Here is a 19,527-nt window from a genome sequence, read left to right as displayed (position 1 = left end):
GGGGAAAGCACTCCAGGATTTTTCTCAATTTAATAGACTTTATTAGACCTCAACAGTTTACAGTTGCAATGCAGTTTAAAATTGAAGTTTCAACGCAGCTTCAAATGATCCCAAACAAGGCATAAGTGTCTTATCAAGCAAAACAATTTTCATTTTTGGCAAGAAAAATAAAAAATATGCACTTTTAAACCACAACTACTTGCTTACACAACCTCAAGTAATTGCGTCATCACATCAATAGATCACGCATGATGTATGCAAAACTATCGCCCCAGTGTTTACAAGTGTGGAGAAAGACGTTCTGACGTTGTGATACTAATTCATGTCTTTGTGTCAGTTTATTGTTTAAAAATGGTCTGCAAATGTGTGTTTCACATACAGGCCTATGCAAAGGTCTTAGGCCACCATGCTACCATTAGATTTGTTGTTTTTGCAATTGTATAGTGATCATATATGATTATTTCTCAGTCTCTTTATTAGAATACAAGCAGAAAATACAGGAAACTTGTATGTAGTATTAAAAACAGTATAAAATATAAGCTAAAGTGTCAAGTATTTAGGGTAAACTAAACTAGGGTAAACACTTTCATTTGTCCTAAAATGAGCACAAACTATATAAAATCACTTTGGGAGTTAAAAGTAAAAATTACTCTTCATTTGTCAAAACATATTTCCATAGTGCATTTTTCTTTAGCCAAAAAAACATAATAAAACGTAACATAAAATATCTGACCAAGTCTCATCTCATACTCTACAAATATAAAATATTTTCTTCATTAAAGCTTTTGGGCCAACAACACTAATCTATGACCTATTGATCAAAAGTGTAGTGCATCTAGATTTCATCACCCCTGAGTGTTTGTCACTTGTATATGAACAGACTGTAGGAAACACGGCACAGTCAATTCGCACACATTCACACCCATGCAGTTCTGTATATAAGCACGTACAGGCAGCACAGATGCACTGAACAGAGCCTCCATCATCTTTAATATTCTGGTTGGTAGGTATGCACCCAAAATAAAGATGCTGACAACAACACTGCTCACACTATGTATAAAGGTAAAAGCATGAAAAGAGGGAGGGTACCTTAATGGCACTTTGTGGTTTCATTTTACTTAACATGTAACCTTATGATGCATTGTGACAACACAATACTTCCAGACAGTGTCAATATAAATAGAAGAAAATAATTGAGTTTCAGAGTTGAAAATAGGACATTGCAGTGAAGAAATTGAGGTGAAAGAATAGTCAAGCACAAAAAAGTTCAAAGACCTGAAGGATAGGACTGGGCAATGCTGACTAAAATTAATATCTTAGTAATTTTGGTATGAATGGCAAAGTACAATAAATATAACGGTGTTTTCTACAAATTTATTAAATCACTGTATGAAGAAAATTAAATTTAAGGCAGGGGTCTCCTCCGTGTTTAAAAATATAAATCAAAAGCTGGTTGGAAAGCTTACGTCTGTCATCAGTGTACATATCTGGCAAAGTTTTTGTTGCAAAGAATGACGGTCAAATTGGACCATACCGATATAGATGGTATTGTCTGATATCGTACCCTGCTGAAAAAAATACAGCTATATTACCAGCTCATTTAAGAAATGCCACGATGAGAGGTTTTTCTCTACATTCAAATATACTGACGAAACAGAATGTCACACAGTGGCCAGAGGAAAAAACAGAATGACTAAGCTAGCTCTTTAACACTGTATTTTCTGGGAACTCTTTTCAGCACAGCTAGGAGATAACAAAACAGGGGGTGGGGCAGATAGCAAGCAATGGTATCAAAAGGAAAAGACTTGAAAATGCAGATTTTCACAAAGCTGAGTCACTCCCATATGATTTTTTATGTCAGTACAAGCTAGTCTACGGCCCATAACAATGTTGTTATGAAGCAAATAAAGTGGGTCAACCAGCACAATCTTTCTAATGAAGTTGGCTGCCCTGGCAAATCTTGCTTAGTATAGAAAGCATCATCCAACACTGTCAGAAAAAGTGGTCTTTAGCAGTCACTGACCTGCAATAATACAGATATTAAGATGACACTATGTGGCTGCCAACTATTGATTTAACTTATTGTGCTATTATTGTCATTTACATATATTATAAGATCTTAAAAACTGCTTGTTGGTGTACAGTGCTTCTAATATTACCTGTACTGGAAACAATAGCCAACAAACTGAGTATATGGGACATTCTTTAAATACTAATAAAAAGTGCATTAAAGCACATATTTCACTTTCCTTAGTGCAGTATCTTTATAATTTATTTATTGTCTCTGACTTTTAATCTTCATTTAAATAATAATTTATCTAATTTCAATGACAATAAAATAAATTTGTAAAACGCTCTTCATTCTGATATCGATTTATTCAGATATAAACTCAAGACTTTAAACATTAATTTAAGCTCAAAACAGTGTATCATTTCAAATAGCGAAGTGTAGATTCTTGGTATAAAGTCTTCGCCCTTTTTAAATGATGGTCAGGGGGTCCTTCCCTCTGCATGGGCAGATAAAGGCCTGTAAAAGGGCAAATATGACTAGGGCTGGCACGATAACGAAATTTGGCTGACGGTTAATTGACCAATTAATTGTGGCGATTATGACGATTAATTGCCTGTTTTAGTGCTTTGGCGGTAATGACGATTAATTGATTGTTTTATTGCTTTGACATTTAATTCTCATAATTTTTTTTGTTTGCTCATGAAATAATGTTCACAGATTGTTGTGATTATTTAAATTAAATATTTTGCAAGGTTTACCTGGCAGTAAATATTAATACACAACAACATATATTATTATTATTTAATATAAATATCTTTCAAAACCTGAAAATTCTTCATAAGAAATAAACAGAATACAGTGTCTAAAAAAATAAAATAAAATAAAAATGCAATCAAAATAAACTGACTATACCACCAGAACATGCCTTAAATAGTAGCCAATCCTACTAAGGTCATATTAGTACTGGACCACATGTCCGCAGTGCCTGCAAAAAAAATAAATTCCTTAAAGATCCTTAAGAATAGCATCCTTCACTTCCCTAAATTTGGAATCGCTGTTTTGGAAATGTACGTTTTACCTGGCAGTTCATACTGCTTATCAAAGTTTTGCAGTATTTCTTGAAATGCTGTTTTTCCACTGTATTGTATGGCTTTGCAATGTATCTCGTTAGACTGTACAGTTAAGGAACGCCATCTGATACGGTCTCGTTTATACAGGCGCTAAAGCTCCCCCTTGTGTTTTTTAGAGAGATGTGCAATCATTGTGGTGATCTGAAATCATCACGATGAGGACAAACAATCGCAATGAGATGATTATTTATTTACAGACCTAAATATGACCAGACATTGTGTTTTAAGTATGTCCAAAGGCTACATTTGTGTAACTAGCAACCATTTAGTCAAATTTCAAACAAATCTTGCTTTGACAGGTTATGTGAGACGACTAGCCTAGTGGTCTACATGCAACATCTTTATAATTTATTTTATTTATATAAGATCAACAAAGTTTCTTTCTCAATTTCATATAGACAGCTTTACCTAATACAGTGTGACTTGGTCGGAATGTGTGTGTAATTCCCCCCCAAGAGTCTAATGTCATACTAAACATGCTTCGTATACCAGCCTGGCAGGTCCTGCACGGCATGAGTCCCATTTGCAAGATGCCTTTAATATCTGTACCCCCACTGGCTAAGTGGCTTCCAGCTGTACTACAGACAGCTTTAAGCTTGACATCATTTTGCCCCCCTTCCCCAGAGGTCTGACCGCATAACTGGGTGTGGTTTGGGTGGACAGAGGGGCGGCGGGGAAAGCTCTGTTGTGCAAACAGAATTACACCAATCAGACCACGAGAGAGTCACTGCAATCTGGGGTCCAACCGAACAGCTGCTGGGTATCACCACGCAGGCCAGTGCGTTCCACACCCCAGTGAGTGTTGTTTAACATTCCTGGCCGTTTGTGTGCAAAGCTCCATCTGGATGGTCAATCTGACATCTAAATAAAAGAATGCGATTGCAAATCACCCGTGAGATTCAGAAAGTTGGCCGTGTGCTGCGTAGAAGTTCACCATGCCAGCATTTCTTCACTCAATGATAAACTAGACTACCTTTTGTCCAACAAAAGACTTTCGTTTTGATATTTTTTTATCAATTCTGCTAGAATATTAAGTCCGATTAGAGAACAAGAACTAAACTAACCAGAGCGAACAGACGATGACTAGTTGTTTTTGAAGGCATTTACAAAGTGCAGCAAATGAAGTGCAACAACCCAATGGCAGATTTGTGGGCACCTACAGTAGATAGTTAATCTGTAGTTAAATGATCTTGTCCTAAGCTATACCCCACATTTCCAATAATGGATTAACATGTATCCAGTAAAGCCTGCAAACCAACACAAAGAAGACCAGAAACACAAATTTGCCTTGTCCTAGCAGCTTAAACCAGAAGTCCTGGTGAGATTCATTAGAATAAAAAAATACTTTTTTAACTACAGTAATAATGAAATAAGTAAGAGAGTTACTCACAGGGAATGCGACTGGCATGCCAGGGTGCTGAGTTTGTGACAAATCCATGCTTTGATGCTGTGACAATGACCCATGTTCCTGGTCGATACAGGAAATTCAGCGTGACGATCCCATCCTTTCCTGCCAGGCTGGATGCTAAGATGGTCTGGTTACCACATGCCTGAACTTTGGCTTCCTTTAAAGGTGAAAGGTCACTGTTGTCAAAGACCTGCACTTTAATCAGCACCTCTGTGGACACAAAAAAAAAGAAAAAAAATCATGATTAAGTATCCAATAGGGTTGGGACAAAACATCACGATACACACAAATGTGCCTTGCTGATATCAATTCAGAATTGCTAAGGCGATATTTTGCACAGCTCTTTCATGTACTACGACTCTTTGATCAGTAGGAATTCCTTCTCAATCTGAAATCGATAAAATCTATCTAAAATCGGATGTTTGAGTCATTTATAACATGCATTTGAAAAACCAACACTAGTCAAACATAAATAATCATTATAAATATTCTTTATTATCATAAAAATACCTGAAAAGGTCTGAAAGACAGCGATATAAACAGGCTTACAGGCATTTCCTGGAGGTGGGTGTATAAATGTTTTTCCTTTGGCATCGCAAATTGAGTTTCTGTACAAGAGCGCTTCTGGCTTTTGGATGTAGCGGCATTTTACCGTTATTCATTGAGAAGCATAGCAAGAAAATCGCTAAATATATCTAGTAGCCGATAAATATCTTTTTACATTTAAAACAAAGCTTAGGACATATTTAATTGTTATGTTTAAATTTAACAATTTGTCTCTGACTTAAAATTTTCATTTAAATAACAAAAAATAAATATTTCAGCAGACTAAGGCACTTTGTGTTTTAAGTATGTCCCTAGGCTACATTTGTGTAACTAACAACTATTTAATCAATTCTCAAACAACCCAACCCATCTTTGCTTTGTTTCGGTTTATGTCAGACGACTACACTAGTGGCCTACATTCAACATGACTATGTTCAGAGGCCTCCATCCTGATCCAACTTCGGTTTGTTTACAACGAAGACCAGAAAGCATGGAGCAACGCTGGGTCTTGTCTGTGAGCCGGGCCTGTCTGCCACCACGTTCGATTGACGTTGGGCAGATGCAGTCGAACCGTCTGGCTCAAATCCTGGACATGTGCTCATTGTTTGAAAGGGATGACCTGGTTTACACCACACAACGTTTATAAGGGCTTGGTTAGAGAAATGTAAACAGGACAGGCAGACAGCTAGTCATATCGGGATGCAGGAGACCTTTATTTGATCCATTACATTTAATGTAATAAATTTAATAAATACCTCAAAAACTGATTATATGTTTGTAATTATATGTAATTATATAAGTATAAGTACATTCCCTTAAAGGGACAGGTTCACCAAAACTAGGAAATTCTGCAACATGCAAGCTATTTAGCTATTTAGTCTGAATTTTAGTTATTATATATTAAGGTCTGCATTCACTGTCATTGTACCACCTTAGGCTGGATTTACACTGCAAATCTTTTTGATTTGTTGCCTGTATCCAATTTTTTTTTTTTTGACGACCTGCTTACATAATCTTTTTAAAGCGACTCATGTCCGATATCAGCATTTACACTTTATACTTGGCAAAACAATTCAAGGTAGACTAGGGGTGTGCGATATGGCGATGTCTGATCATGAAAGATTAAAACAATTCACTTTTTCAGAAATATTGTTGTATCGTGCCTACATCAAGTACGCGACAAACTGTGGCACGAGCTGCATGCATGAAGGCGTGTTATGGGTTGGGTTTACCTTTGTTCTGCATCCGCATTTGGCTCGAGCTTTCAAAGTATACTTACAAATGTGACCTGCTTACCAACCCCTAAGGTAGACCCGAAACAGATAAAAATTTCGCGATATGCAATGGACACAGACAAAATGATTATAATGCCGTCGTCCTTCATTGCGCTGCTAAAAATAGAGTGTGTCTACCTGAGTTGACGTCATTTGCCAGCGTCACATTTTTAATGATGCACAATGTCTTGAGATATCCGATCTGTCCCCTTACATTGTGGATGTAAATGCACGTATAAGATTCATATCCAATTTATTTCCACATATGAATGAGGCCGCAAACCGATCTGAGAATATCAGATTTTATGCACCAACACTTGAGGGGGAAAATAATTCAGTCACTTCAAACAGGCATTGTATATGCGGCATTAGACATTCTGCTATTTTAGATCTTGTTACCTTTGCATTCTAAGCTGAACAAAGACATAAAACTTTTGACAATATAAAATTCTTTAAAACCTCACCCTTTTCAAACACCCCTGCCACCTTCCATAAAGGGATAGTTCTTCACCCAAAAACTTTCCTTCTGTCATTTTTTTTACTCTCCCTCATGTTGTTCTAAACCTGTATGAGTTTCTTTCTTCTGTTGAACACACACACACAATGGTAAGCACATGGTAAGCACACAGTTGACGGTACCCATTGACTTCCACAGTATTTGCTTTGCCTACTATAGAAGTAAATAGAACCGTCCATTGTGTGTTCACAATCATTTATCAAAATATTTTCTTTTGTGTTGCACATTAGACAGGATCTCATACAGGTTAAGAACAACCTTAAAGTAAGTAAATAATGTTTGTTTGAGTCCTGTTCACGTTCGCACGCTACAGCGTCCTTCAGACACTCTGCTTCTTTTGCTTCTAAATGGGTCAATTGATGCATGTTACCATGGATACAAGAAGATGTCAGCAGGCTAACTGTGGGAAAAACCGGTCCCTGCATTTCTTGGCAAGGGGACAAAAGTTCAGTGCAGAAAATAAGATCTTTTGACTCAACCAGACACTGCAGATTAAATCTCACACCACTGAAAATATTTAGACAACATGAAGCGAGCCCACCTGCATGAACACAAATGGTCATCTGATCTTGGAAAAATATTTCAAATCTTGTTTCATAATAATACTATGCAATAAATATAGCTGCAAGCAGCGATACCGGGGTCAAGCCGAAAAGGGCACAGAAGGGTGTAAAGTTGAGTTTGGATAAGAATACTAAAGAACCTATGTTAACCTCATGATTTCAGATGAAAAAACCGCAAAAGTAATCAACAAAAATAATGACAATCATGAAACATTAGAGCACAGAAGGACATGTGAGTGATGTTTGCAGTGGCATAATATGGGTCACAACATGTTACAACACGTTGAATCAGTCAAAAGAGACCATCCCCATGTCTCTACGATGTTCTGATGCAGAGAAAAAGCTCTTTCAAAAACGGTTCATAAGGTTTTCTCATTGGTTGCTAGAGAGTAAATTCACATCCACCAGTGATTATAGTCCAAGCCATGAAATGAAGAATCCATGATGACTCATGGTTTTAGATCTGCTGTTGCAGTAGTTTTAGGCAAAAATAGCTATTTTCTATCTCCAACCACTAGGTGGCGCTATGACAGAATCGTGCATGCAACCTCAGGTCATGACTGCGTTACATCTAGCTAGTTTCATGACTATACACTTTAGTTCGGCAAAGAAATAGTTGTATGACCATAGGGCTTGCTTGATATGAAATATTTTGTTCAATTATAGGGCCACCTAGTGGTTCAGGCATACCAATGTTTTTGTGTGGCCTCAGACTCTGCTCGTACATCAGCGTATCAAATCTGGTGAAAAAATCTCTTTTCGTTGCGAAGTTATAACCATTTATGTGTAAAAAACACAAAATTCAAAGGTAATTTTTCGTTTTTTGCAACTTTCGGCCATTTCTGATGAAAATTTGAATATAACGCCAATAGAACTTTTTGTTCAGAAGGTAATGCAATGTTCTTCCTATGGTGTTTTCGAGTCGATCGAAATAACGCTCGCGGAGATATTCGCACGTGTTTTTTAAGTGCTGTTTTGCTGCGCAGGGCTAACCGTAAGGCGAAATCTGGCATGTTTGGTATCGTTGGACTCGGCAACTACTCAGGACTCCTAAAAATCAAGTCCCGTCAAAATACGTTTATCACAGCCAAAGTTATAGGTGTATAAATCATTTGTCTGGCCACTAGGTGGCGCTGCGACGAAACTGTGCATGCACCCTCAGTTCTTGACTGGCATCACAAGTACCAAGTGTCGTGTCAATAGGCCTAAGTTTGACGAAGATACAGCCTAAAATCTGTTCTTTTGCACTCTACGTAAAATTTGTTAAGGTGGTATTTGACAACGGATTGCTGTATCGAAATTCTTTTGATAACTTTTTGCCATGAGTGAGCAAGAATTTTGTTTCTAGGGCTTACGGATCAGAAGTTATAAGCAAAAACATAAGTGCAATTTTGGACTGTTGGTGGCGCTAGCGGGTTTGACATAGAGACTCCAAATTTGCTGTGGGGACACATTGGAGTGTCCTTTATCAGTGTGCCAAATTCCATAACTTTCCTACGTACGGTTCTATGGGCTGCCATAGACCGCAATGGCGGAAGAAGAATAACTAATAATAATAATTATTATTATTATTATAAAAAGAAAACTAACGGATACAATAGGGGTCTTCGCCCCTTCGGGGCTGGACCCCTAATTAAAACCCAGTAGTCCATGGCAGACAAAATAAGATGAGACTAATTTCAAAACTCGCACCATGTTTTGCACTCAAATTACAAGTGTGATTTATTGAAAGCACTACAAGAAATGTAACAACAAAATTAACAAATAGGCTAACAATATTAATAAAGATGACTGCCTGTACTAACTAGGAATTCAGTACTTGCCATGTCTAAATGTTACTATTATTTATAATATTTCCTCTAAAGAAACTATAATGCATTTATTTGAATTATAGAAACAATCACTCACATCCACTAAACTGCTCGGGTTTCCTGTATACAATTCCACTTCCTGTCTATTGTTTCAGTGCAAACGAAAGACTTAAATTATCCAGGAATCTTTTCCGCATCGTAATAATTTCTCACTGTCATTTTGTTGTTTATAGGAACTGAAACAAACATTTATGTCTCCTATCATAGGTTTCCAGGTTTCAATGTTTAGTTGTAGGGGTGGGTGATACGACCAAAATCTTATATCACAATAGGATGTATTTTATATCATGATTAGGCATGGGCACCGGTTTCAAGGTATACCGAGGATTTAAACAGTCAAGCTTTCAAAACCACTAAAATGTTTTGTGATACCGTCTCCAAGGTATAAGATGTGTTTATACAAAATTCATTAAGTCATGTGATTGATTTGATGTTTACATTTAATATACAATATGAAAATATTATATATTTTTTTAAAGCATATTATAATTTAAAGGCTTTATTTTTACCTGGCATTTGAAAATAACACCTTTTAGTGTTGCAATGGCACTACAGCAACACCGTGAAACTGTGGTATTTTTGCTAAAGGTTATCATACCGCCAGAATCTTATACCAGCCCATGCCTAATCATGATAACGGTATGCATCGCGGTAGAATAAGGTTTTTATGTTATTAAAACTTTACTGCCATAGAATTTGATTAATTATGACAAAAAAAAGACAAAAACAAACTAAACTCAAGCTCATTAAAGATAAACAGTCAGTGATGGAATAAGTATAATAAATAATAATTATATCAAATGATTTATCTTATTAAATGTAGAAAAGTGATTTAGTCAAGAGCAGGAGAGATTTTCTCTCAATGCTGTTTGATTAACATGAGCGACAGACAGGAGTTCAATTGGGTAACTTCCCCTTTAAGACCAAGTCCGGATCCAATATACTGTTACACATGCGTTTCCTTTTTCAGCTGTTTACTTTTTCAGCTGTTAAATGGTCATGTTTATGAGGAAACTTGCAAAGATGGGAATTTTGACGTATATGTGTATTTAGGGCCAATAAAGCGGCAAAAAATACTCACAAGCTTAGCAGTGGATGTGAGGCTTGTGCACTCCTCTTACACAGAAAAAGCGCGTGCATTTAGTGACAAATTTCTAGGGTTGTTCCGGCCGATACCACAAAAAATTCTGCCATCACAATCAGCGACTTCCCATGAAAGGAAGTTGCCACAAGCAACCACGGTTTAAACGGGGAAGAAGAAACGTAAACGCGCAGCCGTATGTCCGCTGTTTGTCAGTATTTCAGACTAATAAAACGTCGACATGTCTCATATTCCATGCTGCATTTTCAATGGGTTGCACAAGTATTAATAACTTAAAGGAATATTCCATTTTCTTAAAAGAAAAATCCAGATAATTTACTCACCACCATGTCATCCAAAATGTTGATGGCTTTCTTTGTTCAGTCGAGAAGAAATTATGTTTTTTGAGGAAAACATTGCAGGATTTTTCTCATTTTAATGGACTTTAATAGAGCCCAACATTTAATACTTAACTCAACACTTAACAGTTTTTTTTCAACGGAGTTTCAAAGGACTATAAACGATACCAAACAAAGAATAAGGGTCTTATCTAGCGAAACGATTGTAATTTTAGCATTTAAGAAAAATAAATATTGCTGTCAAATGTCTTTAAGATAATGAAAATACTCTAGTTCACTGTATGTATTTGTTCATGTTTTATACAGGAATAAATCTAAAGCGGCCATTCCCAAACTGCAGTCCGCGGACCACTAGCAGGTGGTCCGTGTAAAGGCAAAATAAAATATAAAATATATTTTTTAAGAAAAATATATATATAAAAAAAATGTTTTAAGAATATGTTGTACTGATGTGATGACCAGTTATAGTTTTAGTGCTAGTAAGCCTATTTAGAGGTGCAGATAAATTCAGGACTTTGTGTAGACTTTATTATGAGTATTATGAGGTGGTCCGCAAAAAAATCTTGATTACAAATAGTGGTCCACACACACAAAAAGTTTGAAAACCCCTGGTCTAAAGCACACCATAAAATAATTATATCCATGCATAAGGGGCTAGTATTATGTTCAGCTGTATATACAGATACACACCCAGGTATCAGATCAGTACTCTGTATGGGCCGATACCCTGAGCCCAGGTATCGGGAAAAGAGAAATGGTATCGAAACATCTCTACAAATTTCTTCCAGTTTATAATCCAACCCTATTTAGTTCTGTCCCACATCATAGACCCTTTAAAACAAATGACAACTATATTTGCTTAATAATTATCTCTCTGAAGAACACAGTGGCTATTTAAAGTAGCTTTTCCCCGCGGGTCACGTCTCTTCCAGTTTGTTATAAGCAGCTGATGAGACTGCATGGAGACAAGTACTGAAGATATCTGCCAGCAAAGTCTCACTTCATAACAAACATTTCTTATGCAAAACAAACATTTTTACCTAGTTAAAATGCTTTTTCAAGGACCAAGCATTGCTCTTGACTCAAATACAAACTAAACAGTTTAGTGGTGTCCTACCAGTCTGACCCTGTTTAAGGAGCCTGCAGAATGACTCCATATTAAAAAAAGTATCCTGTATAGCAATGTGAAACTAACGATAGTCAATCGGTAAAATCCTATAAAACCAACATTCACCCAACACCCCCAGAAATACACGTTAAAGGGTGGCATTATATGATGCCTCTCACAGACATGTAATAAATGTCTTTCTCTTTTTGACAGGTGGTCCTAGTGTCACCGATTGCTGTGGACCACCCTAGTTTTTTCAGATGGGAAGTTGAAGTGCTAACAGGAATGTGGAAATGTCTCCCAGACAATAACCCTCTTTGCCCGAACCACTGGGTTTGTCTGGGATACTCTACAGCAGTATAGCAATGGGGATAGCACTGAATAGAGACAGTCCATTTCAGTGCTAAATCACACAAGCTTGCTAGTATGTATATATTAACAACAAGGTCCAACATTAACACTCACCGAGCCAAATCGCTTGATTGTTGGCCAATCATTTACTTCGTAACTGTAATATAACTTACAGTTTGAGTTGAATTGCAAAGAAACTTAGCCTGGTTAGCCAGACCTACATCAAGATGTAAGGTCTGGCAACTCTTCACACAAACGGCTCAATGCAAGGGGCGGGATATAAGGTTGTCCCTCAAAATGCCTCTGCACGCAATAGGATAGCGCTATGACGGATCAGAGCAACGAAGAAGGTGACGTAGTTACCGTAACCAGTCGGCAAAACTCCAAACACATCTTTCTTGCTTAAAAAGGACTTCAGTAGGGTTTATTTGCTCTTCTCTCAAAGAAAAACATAAGTCTAAGTCCTCCAGAGTCGCGGCCAAAGCCGCTTCAAAAGATAGCTGTTCGCCAGCAGCAGCAGCCATTCTCTGTTTTCAAGTAGGAACCGTTGCAGCTCTGTCGTCATCATGTTAAGCCCGCCCCACAGACGCTACACACGATGTGATTGGCCTGACCAAATTTTGGTTTTTGGACCGGTTAAGTGTATTGTGAGTGCCTAGACTAAACCCTGGCAGCAAATATATTTTGCGGCCGCTAGGGTGCGTCTAGATTTCTAGGCTAAAAGAAACTAGCAGAGGAAATCCAATGCAGGAACAAATAACTTAGGGCTGACTCCATTGTACACATTTAGCTTTTATTCTCTAGCTTCTTCTTTACAGATTTAATGATCGGCACAAACCAACCAAAGTCTGTAGTGTGCAAGATTTAGCTGGAGGGAGATCTTCTAATAGCTCTGAAGGTGTTGATACATCCCTAGAGAGGAAAGGCACAGCAGAAATGTGTGGAGTCAGCACTAATGAAGCCATTGTTGCTCAGGGAAGAATTTGCACAGCCTGATAAAAGGAAAAGTCTGAAATGTCAAAACCTTATAACCACAAGATGATCCCTTAAACTGCCCTGGCCGGCTTGCAGAGGTGTGCTCAGGCGTAGTTCACTTGCGCTGGGGTGTGAAAGGCCATAGTGTGAGCGCAATAGCGCCTGAGCAACTTCTGGGTCACCAAACAACGCTTTACTTTACTGCTTTGTTCAAAACAATCACATCCTAATGACGAAAGTGCGCCAGGGCTCGGATCGATAAAAGTACAGTGTGAGTGTGTGCTTATGGAGGGGGGACAATCGTGCTGGAGCATGGTTTGCATAGTACCCCCAACAGTTGGGTTTGGGTCAGCTTACTTTTGGGAGTTTTTCCACAGGGTGCAGTACGTAGTACCCAATTCAGTCGGGGTTCCAAGTGACCCAAGCTGACCAAAATGTGACACAGAAACACTGTAGATTGGTCTGAGAGTATTATCACTACCAGTGTCATCACTATAATGTAAAAGATTAGCTTTACCCTCATGCTAGCTTGCGCTGTCTTGAGTAAACCTGTTGTCATCTGTGCTTTGCTGTAACTTCCCAAACTCCCTTTTAGAGATGAAAAACATCCACAGGTTGTGAATCAGGAACACCAAAACAGTTTTTGTCCTCATATATGCTTAAATGCAACTTAAATGAGGTTTAGCGGAGCGTCAACTGATTCCATGGGTGTTTGTACAGAAACTGTCATGTGAGACAGAGGTAGTGATAAACGCGATGTGCAAACATCTATTTGTGGTGGTCAATTTTATTTTTGTGGCGGACTGAGAAATAAATGAATGTATGGGAATGTACAATGACGTTGTCACTTGTATGATGTCACAGCAGTAGGCAGCGCAAATATAACGACACGCCCATAATCCCTCCCACTAAGTGTTGCTAAACTTGATGGAAAAGCTAACCGAGCAAAAGTGAGGTGAGCTGACCCAAACAAAACTGTGAGGTGCTACGAAATGGAAAAGCGCCATAAGTGCGCCCTTGCACTTAACATAGAAGTACAAACTGGGGTACAATAATCTTACTTCCTTCCTTCTATATGACAAACTATTGGGTTTTTCAAGTCAGCTTCAAGGTCTTACTCACTATTCACTGCTCCTCTTTGTCACATTTCATCAATTTGCACTCAATGACATGCCTGTCTGCTTTTTCTTACAGCAAAGTTGGGAAACCTCTCTAAAGCCTAACCCAGATGTGTCATGCCACACTAAGAGACATCCCATTTGATTGATTTTGTAAAAATGCCCAATGCTTGTAAAACACAAGGATTAGTTTTAATGTCGATGACATAATCCAAGTTTCCATGCATTTCACTCAAAACATTTTTGCACCCACAAATCAAAACTATAAAATATAGACTTTAATGACATAAAACAGGATCTCCTCAGAGGTTAGGTTTACAGGGTTTCTGTCGGTCATAAATCTGCCGTTTCCTCCAAGTCTGAAGAAATTCCTACTTTTGAACAGCTGCCCGGGGAATACAAGGTGGGCCGATGCCCAGACGCGCTCTCCCTAAAGATGTGATGGCCCGTGTAACCAGACAATCCTGCCAAGCTATTTTGTACCCTTCCACCCACAAACAGCCCCAGCTATAAAAAGCCATTAATAAAAGACCTGCTGTCAAAGCAGATGACGTTGCCTAAAGAATTTTCATTATGTGACTCAGAAAATCACAACAGGTGCACTACATTTGCATTGGTGTGGGTGTGCACATTCAGACTAGAAACAAGAGTCAATTCACTTCTAATTTCTGTATTATTTGATTTTTTAAACTATTTCTCTTTTTATTACTTTTTCAGATTTCCTTCGTCACACTGTCAGAATAAAAGATCCCAAGCTGGCACTGGGAAAAAGGTACAGGCACTCAGTGACAGCAAGGGACTGTTTTTGACAGTGCCAGCACAATTAAATTCTTAGTCATTTGTCCACAGTTGTTATCTATACATGGCTGATTTGATTCAATTTTACGGCAACTCCATCAAGTCACAGGTTCTGAATTTCAATGGCATACAATCAAAGCATCACGCTGTACAATGCAGTGATTGTTTCCGAAATAAAGCAGACAGTGGCAAGCTGGGGCAGCACTCAAACAAGCACTGCCATGGAAACACTCGTCTTTGCATGACAGAAGGATGTAAAACCCCTTAAGGGGAATCTTATGAAATCCACTGGATGTTGACAATGCAATGACTCATTAGGTGGCACCTGGACGGTCTCCTACCTCTGTCAACACAGCACAAATGAGAAAAGCAAAACAGCGTACTGCTTTTCAATAAAACCTTCACCACAAACTGTTCTCAAATTAGCCATTATGACTTGAATCTCTGCTCAAGCCCATTATACGGCTGTTTTTGGATCTGTGAAAAACGGTTAGCCAACACCTGCCCAAAGGGCCAAATGGATTCACTAAAAACTCCAGCAGTCAGTGTGAATTAGTGTCCTGGTTGTCCTACACTTACCAGGCCTTTATCCTGAATCAGAGGTTGAGGTTTTGGGTGTCAGCACGATTAGGATGGTGATGTGCATGCCTTGGCACAACAAAAACTCTTTTTTTATGCTTTGCTGTGAACATCTGATGCCTCAGTGATCCAGACAACCAAGCATCAATTCTTTAGTTTAGCGCTGGAAGAGCTGTCTAAAAAGAGCCAGGATCTTAGAAGACACACAGGATGTAAATTTATACTAAAACATGTAGTGCCAAATCAGCATCAAATTTCCTGAGCCAAGACAACGAAACCAAATAAAACAAAACTAAACAAGAAAAGCGACAGGAAGCTACCCAGGCATCCTGCTATTGTGTTAAGAGGCTTGATTGGCCCACAGTGGATAGACCACACTGGCATGAATATGGATTCATTCGGGAATTCCTCAAGAAAATTATACAAAATTATAGGTGACCTGAAGATGCACATAAAGATCATGAAGGTACTTCAGAAAGGCAAAATAAATAAGCTGTTGTCCTCCCAATCTGATGGCACTTTTCCACAGTATGCTATGACTTGATGCAGCTGGGTAAAACTCACTTTAATACCTAGTAAACTTTTTTGTACCACCTCTGTTGAGGTTTCAGGCAAGCCGTACCAATACTAAAATGTGCTGTGTAAACATTGACGATCACTGATTGGTCAGAGAGAATCGTCACTAACAGCGCCATTGCTAAATTGAAAAAATTGGCTAAGCCTTGTGCGCCATTGAGCGAACCAAGTGATGTCATCATCTGTTCATTGTTGAGCTTCCAAACTGTCATTTTTTTAGCATTGAAAAACATTCATCCTCATGCCGAGAATCAAAAAACCATTCGACCAAAAGCTCGATTGCTTCTGTGTTGTGCGTTTGTTTGTATCACGTTTATGATGGTGTCATTAGAGTAGAGAAGGCGCTACTAAAACGATAAGTCTTTAATCGCACCCACTTTGAAGCGCTAATAAACTGCAGTTGAAAAGCAAACCAAGCCAAAGGAAAGTGAGCTGAGTCGTACTACGCAGTGGAAAAATGCCATTAGTGTACATGATCATAACTATTTTAACTCCACTCAAACTCCGTGTAAAAGTCTCGATTCCCTAGGAGATGATCAACAAGCACATGCTTTATGTCATGCAATGGCTTCTTTCTTTCAATCGTTGTTTTCATTCAGTCAATGTTAAATCAAATCAGTTATTACTTCCAGAACCATGACATTTACCATAACATCTCACGAAAAAGGGATTTTCTTACAAAACTATCGGTCTGATTCAAATATGAAATAATGTGGTGAATAACATTATCTCTCCCAGCCCGGGACAAACCTCACTGCATGCTTTCTTAGAAAATGATTTAAAAAACGACTCATTAATATGTATGACATGTTTAATATGTGCGTGAAGATATTTTGCACATACATTAAGACATTCATATCACTGGAGAGTATTATAATACACTCTGGTCCATGTGCCTTGATTCTTTGATAACTTCACTTATTCATATGTCAAGGTTTTATAGTTCCTTGCAGGTTGTGACTGAATTTTACTTATGTTTACAATATATCAGCACACAAGGAGAGCAAAGTCAGATGATTTTGTGACCGACTTTATTGGAATAGACAACAGACTCTTTTCAAAAGTCAGATCTGTAACACTGAACTCCAGTATGGTTTTATTATTAGGCTTCACCTCTAGGCCTCTCAGCTAAAGGTCATATGCAGCCCTGAGCTCAAGCTAATGAACTTCTGATGTGAGCCCCTAAAAGTTCTGGTTTGCAAATAAAAAGCACAAAGAAATAAAAATGCTGAGTGTTGTAGATTCAGAAGGATTTAAAAATATTTTTCGTAAATGACAAAATGTTTGGACATAAAGGACAATCATAATACCAAATCTGTGAGTGAAGTTGTTTGTTTCTAGAGTTTGTGTGCTGCCTGGAGCAAACACAGATGAGAAAAAAAGGCCACATTAATATTCAATGGAACTTGCCAAGGAAGAAAAGAGTGTTCACAAAAGAGTTTACATAAACAACTCATCGGGAATTGTTGTGTGTCTTTTGTTGACAAACTACATCATTAAACAGAAAAAGTTAGGGGCAAGTAACTACTATCCGGTACAGTATCTTGATGATTTATCTGCAATGTATGTATCTTGTTCACTACTCTCGTTAAAACGTCTGAAACGTGGGTGGTCTTCTTGATAATAAAAAAAACTATACAAACTTCAGAAGTAAGTTGGTAACTCTTAAAGAAATATATTAATGACCTAAATACAACTATGTTTATGACGCCCATGTTCAGTTTAACAAACTTCAATTTTACACATACACGGTGGTGTTAACTGAGAGGCTAGAGTTTGAAATCCTTTGTTTTGAACTGACACTCCTACAAGGCTCTAAAAAGTAAAAGTGCGCAAAAGCGATACATTGCACCAAAAGAAGCGAGACATTTTGTAGCAAAAAGCCGCGAATCGATGCCGCGCATAGCGGCGCGCTCCAGAGAAACACCACCGATGCTACAATCTCAAGTCAAGACAAACAACTCACCGACTGCTGCATGGGTCGGTAGTGATTTCGCCAGTGTCCTCCATGTGTTACAGAGGAAGAAAAACTGAAGAAATAAACGGGATATGTGCGGTGGACGCATCCTTACAGTCACATCGTCTGATCTTCCGTCAGCAGCAGTTCATCCATGTTTGGTTGCGGGATGGACTGAACTGCTCCTCCACTCCCTTCAGGGCAGAACTGAGTGCTCCACTCCACTCAGTCCTGACTCCTGCTGTCCCGGATGGGAGGGGGCGATGCTGGGGCAATGCTCATACGCGCCCTCTGGTGACAGTGGCTAATTTTAGGACATTTGTTTATTTGATTTAATCCTAAATTTTTGGGCATTATTCATGTAAAGCGAATAAAACGAACGTTTGTGTGTAAATAGTAGCCTACAAATGATCACAATTCAGTAAAAGTCCTTATTAATTCAAAATAGAAGTTTAAGTATAAATATGTTTTAATATAAATATGTAATAAATATGTTATACATTTGTAAATTATCGGGGTTTATTTATTTAATATATATTTAATTAATATTTATTTAATATATATTTAATTCATGAGCTTTATTCATTTATTTATGCTTTATTCATATATTTTGTAAGTATTAATATGTAAAAATATAAATATGTAATAAATATGTTAATAAGATAAATATGTTATAATATATATGTAATATAATATGTAATAAATATGTTATAAATATGTAAATTATTGGGCTTTATTCATGTAAGCTAATTAAACAAACGTTTGTGTGTAAATAGTAGCCTACAAATTATTGCAATTCAGTTGCATAAAAGTCCTTATTAATTCAAAATAGAAGTATAAGAATAAATATCTTAACTTTAAGGATATCTGTAAAGTAACGTGCTCCAAAACAATAGTGCAAAACAAAACTAAACACTATTGGTTATTTTTTTGAGGATGGGAGGAGCCACTCAATACAGTATATTCCACCCAAATGTTTAGGGTGAATGCATTTCAGTGGGTCTTTAAAGGGATAGTTCACCCAAAAATGAAATTTCTGTCATCATTAACTCACCCTCAAAATAGCAAAATAATATATTTTGAAAAATGATGGTAATCATACAGTTAATGGTATCCATTAACTTCAATTGTAGGAAAAACAAATATTATGTCACTGTGTACCATCATTTATGCATTTTTTGTGTTTAACAGAATAAAGAAACTCATAGGTTGGCTCATAGAATGAGTTAATGACTATAGAAATGTTAATTTTGTGTGAACTACCCTTTTAAGATTTAGGCTACAAATCATGTTTTATGAATTCTT

General features: G+C 37.6%; 2 protein-coding genes across 4 annotated transcripts in view; one reads left to right on the top strand and one right to left on the bottom strand.

Annotated features, from left to right (window-relative positions):
- fam171a2a (family with sequence similarity 171 member A2a) overlaps positions 1 to 18,468 on the bottom strand; it is a 50,794-nt gene extending 32,326 nt beyond the window's left edge. The window contains exons 1-2 of one of the 2 annotated variants that reach the window (XM_065252714.2): positions 18,232 to 18,468; positions 4,532 to 4,759 (exon numbers count right to left, since the gene is read on the bottom strand). In XM_065252714.2, coding sequence (XP_065108786.1) covers positions 4,532 to 4,759; positions 18,232 to 18,331 — 328 coding nt within the window. In that variant the 5' untranslated portion in view covers positions 18,332 to 18,468. The remainder of the gene's footprint in view (positions 1 to 4,531; positions 4,760 to 18,231) is intronic. The other variant, XM_065252715.2, reaches the window with a different exon arrangement.
- LOC135768510 (trypsin-like) overlaps positions 1 to 19,527 on the top strand; it is a 262,331-nt gene that overhangs the window by 112,655 nt on the left and 130,149 nt on the right. The gene's annotated exons all lie outside the window — the stretch shown is intronic.

Source organism: Paramisgurnus dabryanus, chromosome 3 (assembly GCF_030506205.2).
Source record: "Paramisgurnus dabryanus chromosome 3, PD_genome_1.1, whole genome shotgun sequence".
In the NCBI taxonomy this organism is placed as follows: domain Eukaryota; kingdom Metazoa; phylum Chordata; class Actinopteri; order Cypriniformes; family Cobitidae; genus Paramisgurnus; species Paramisgurnus dabryanus.
Note: the sequence above shows the minus strand (reverse complement) of the source record. Positions and strands in the feature narration are given on the sequence as shown.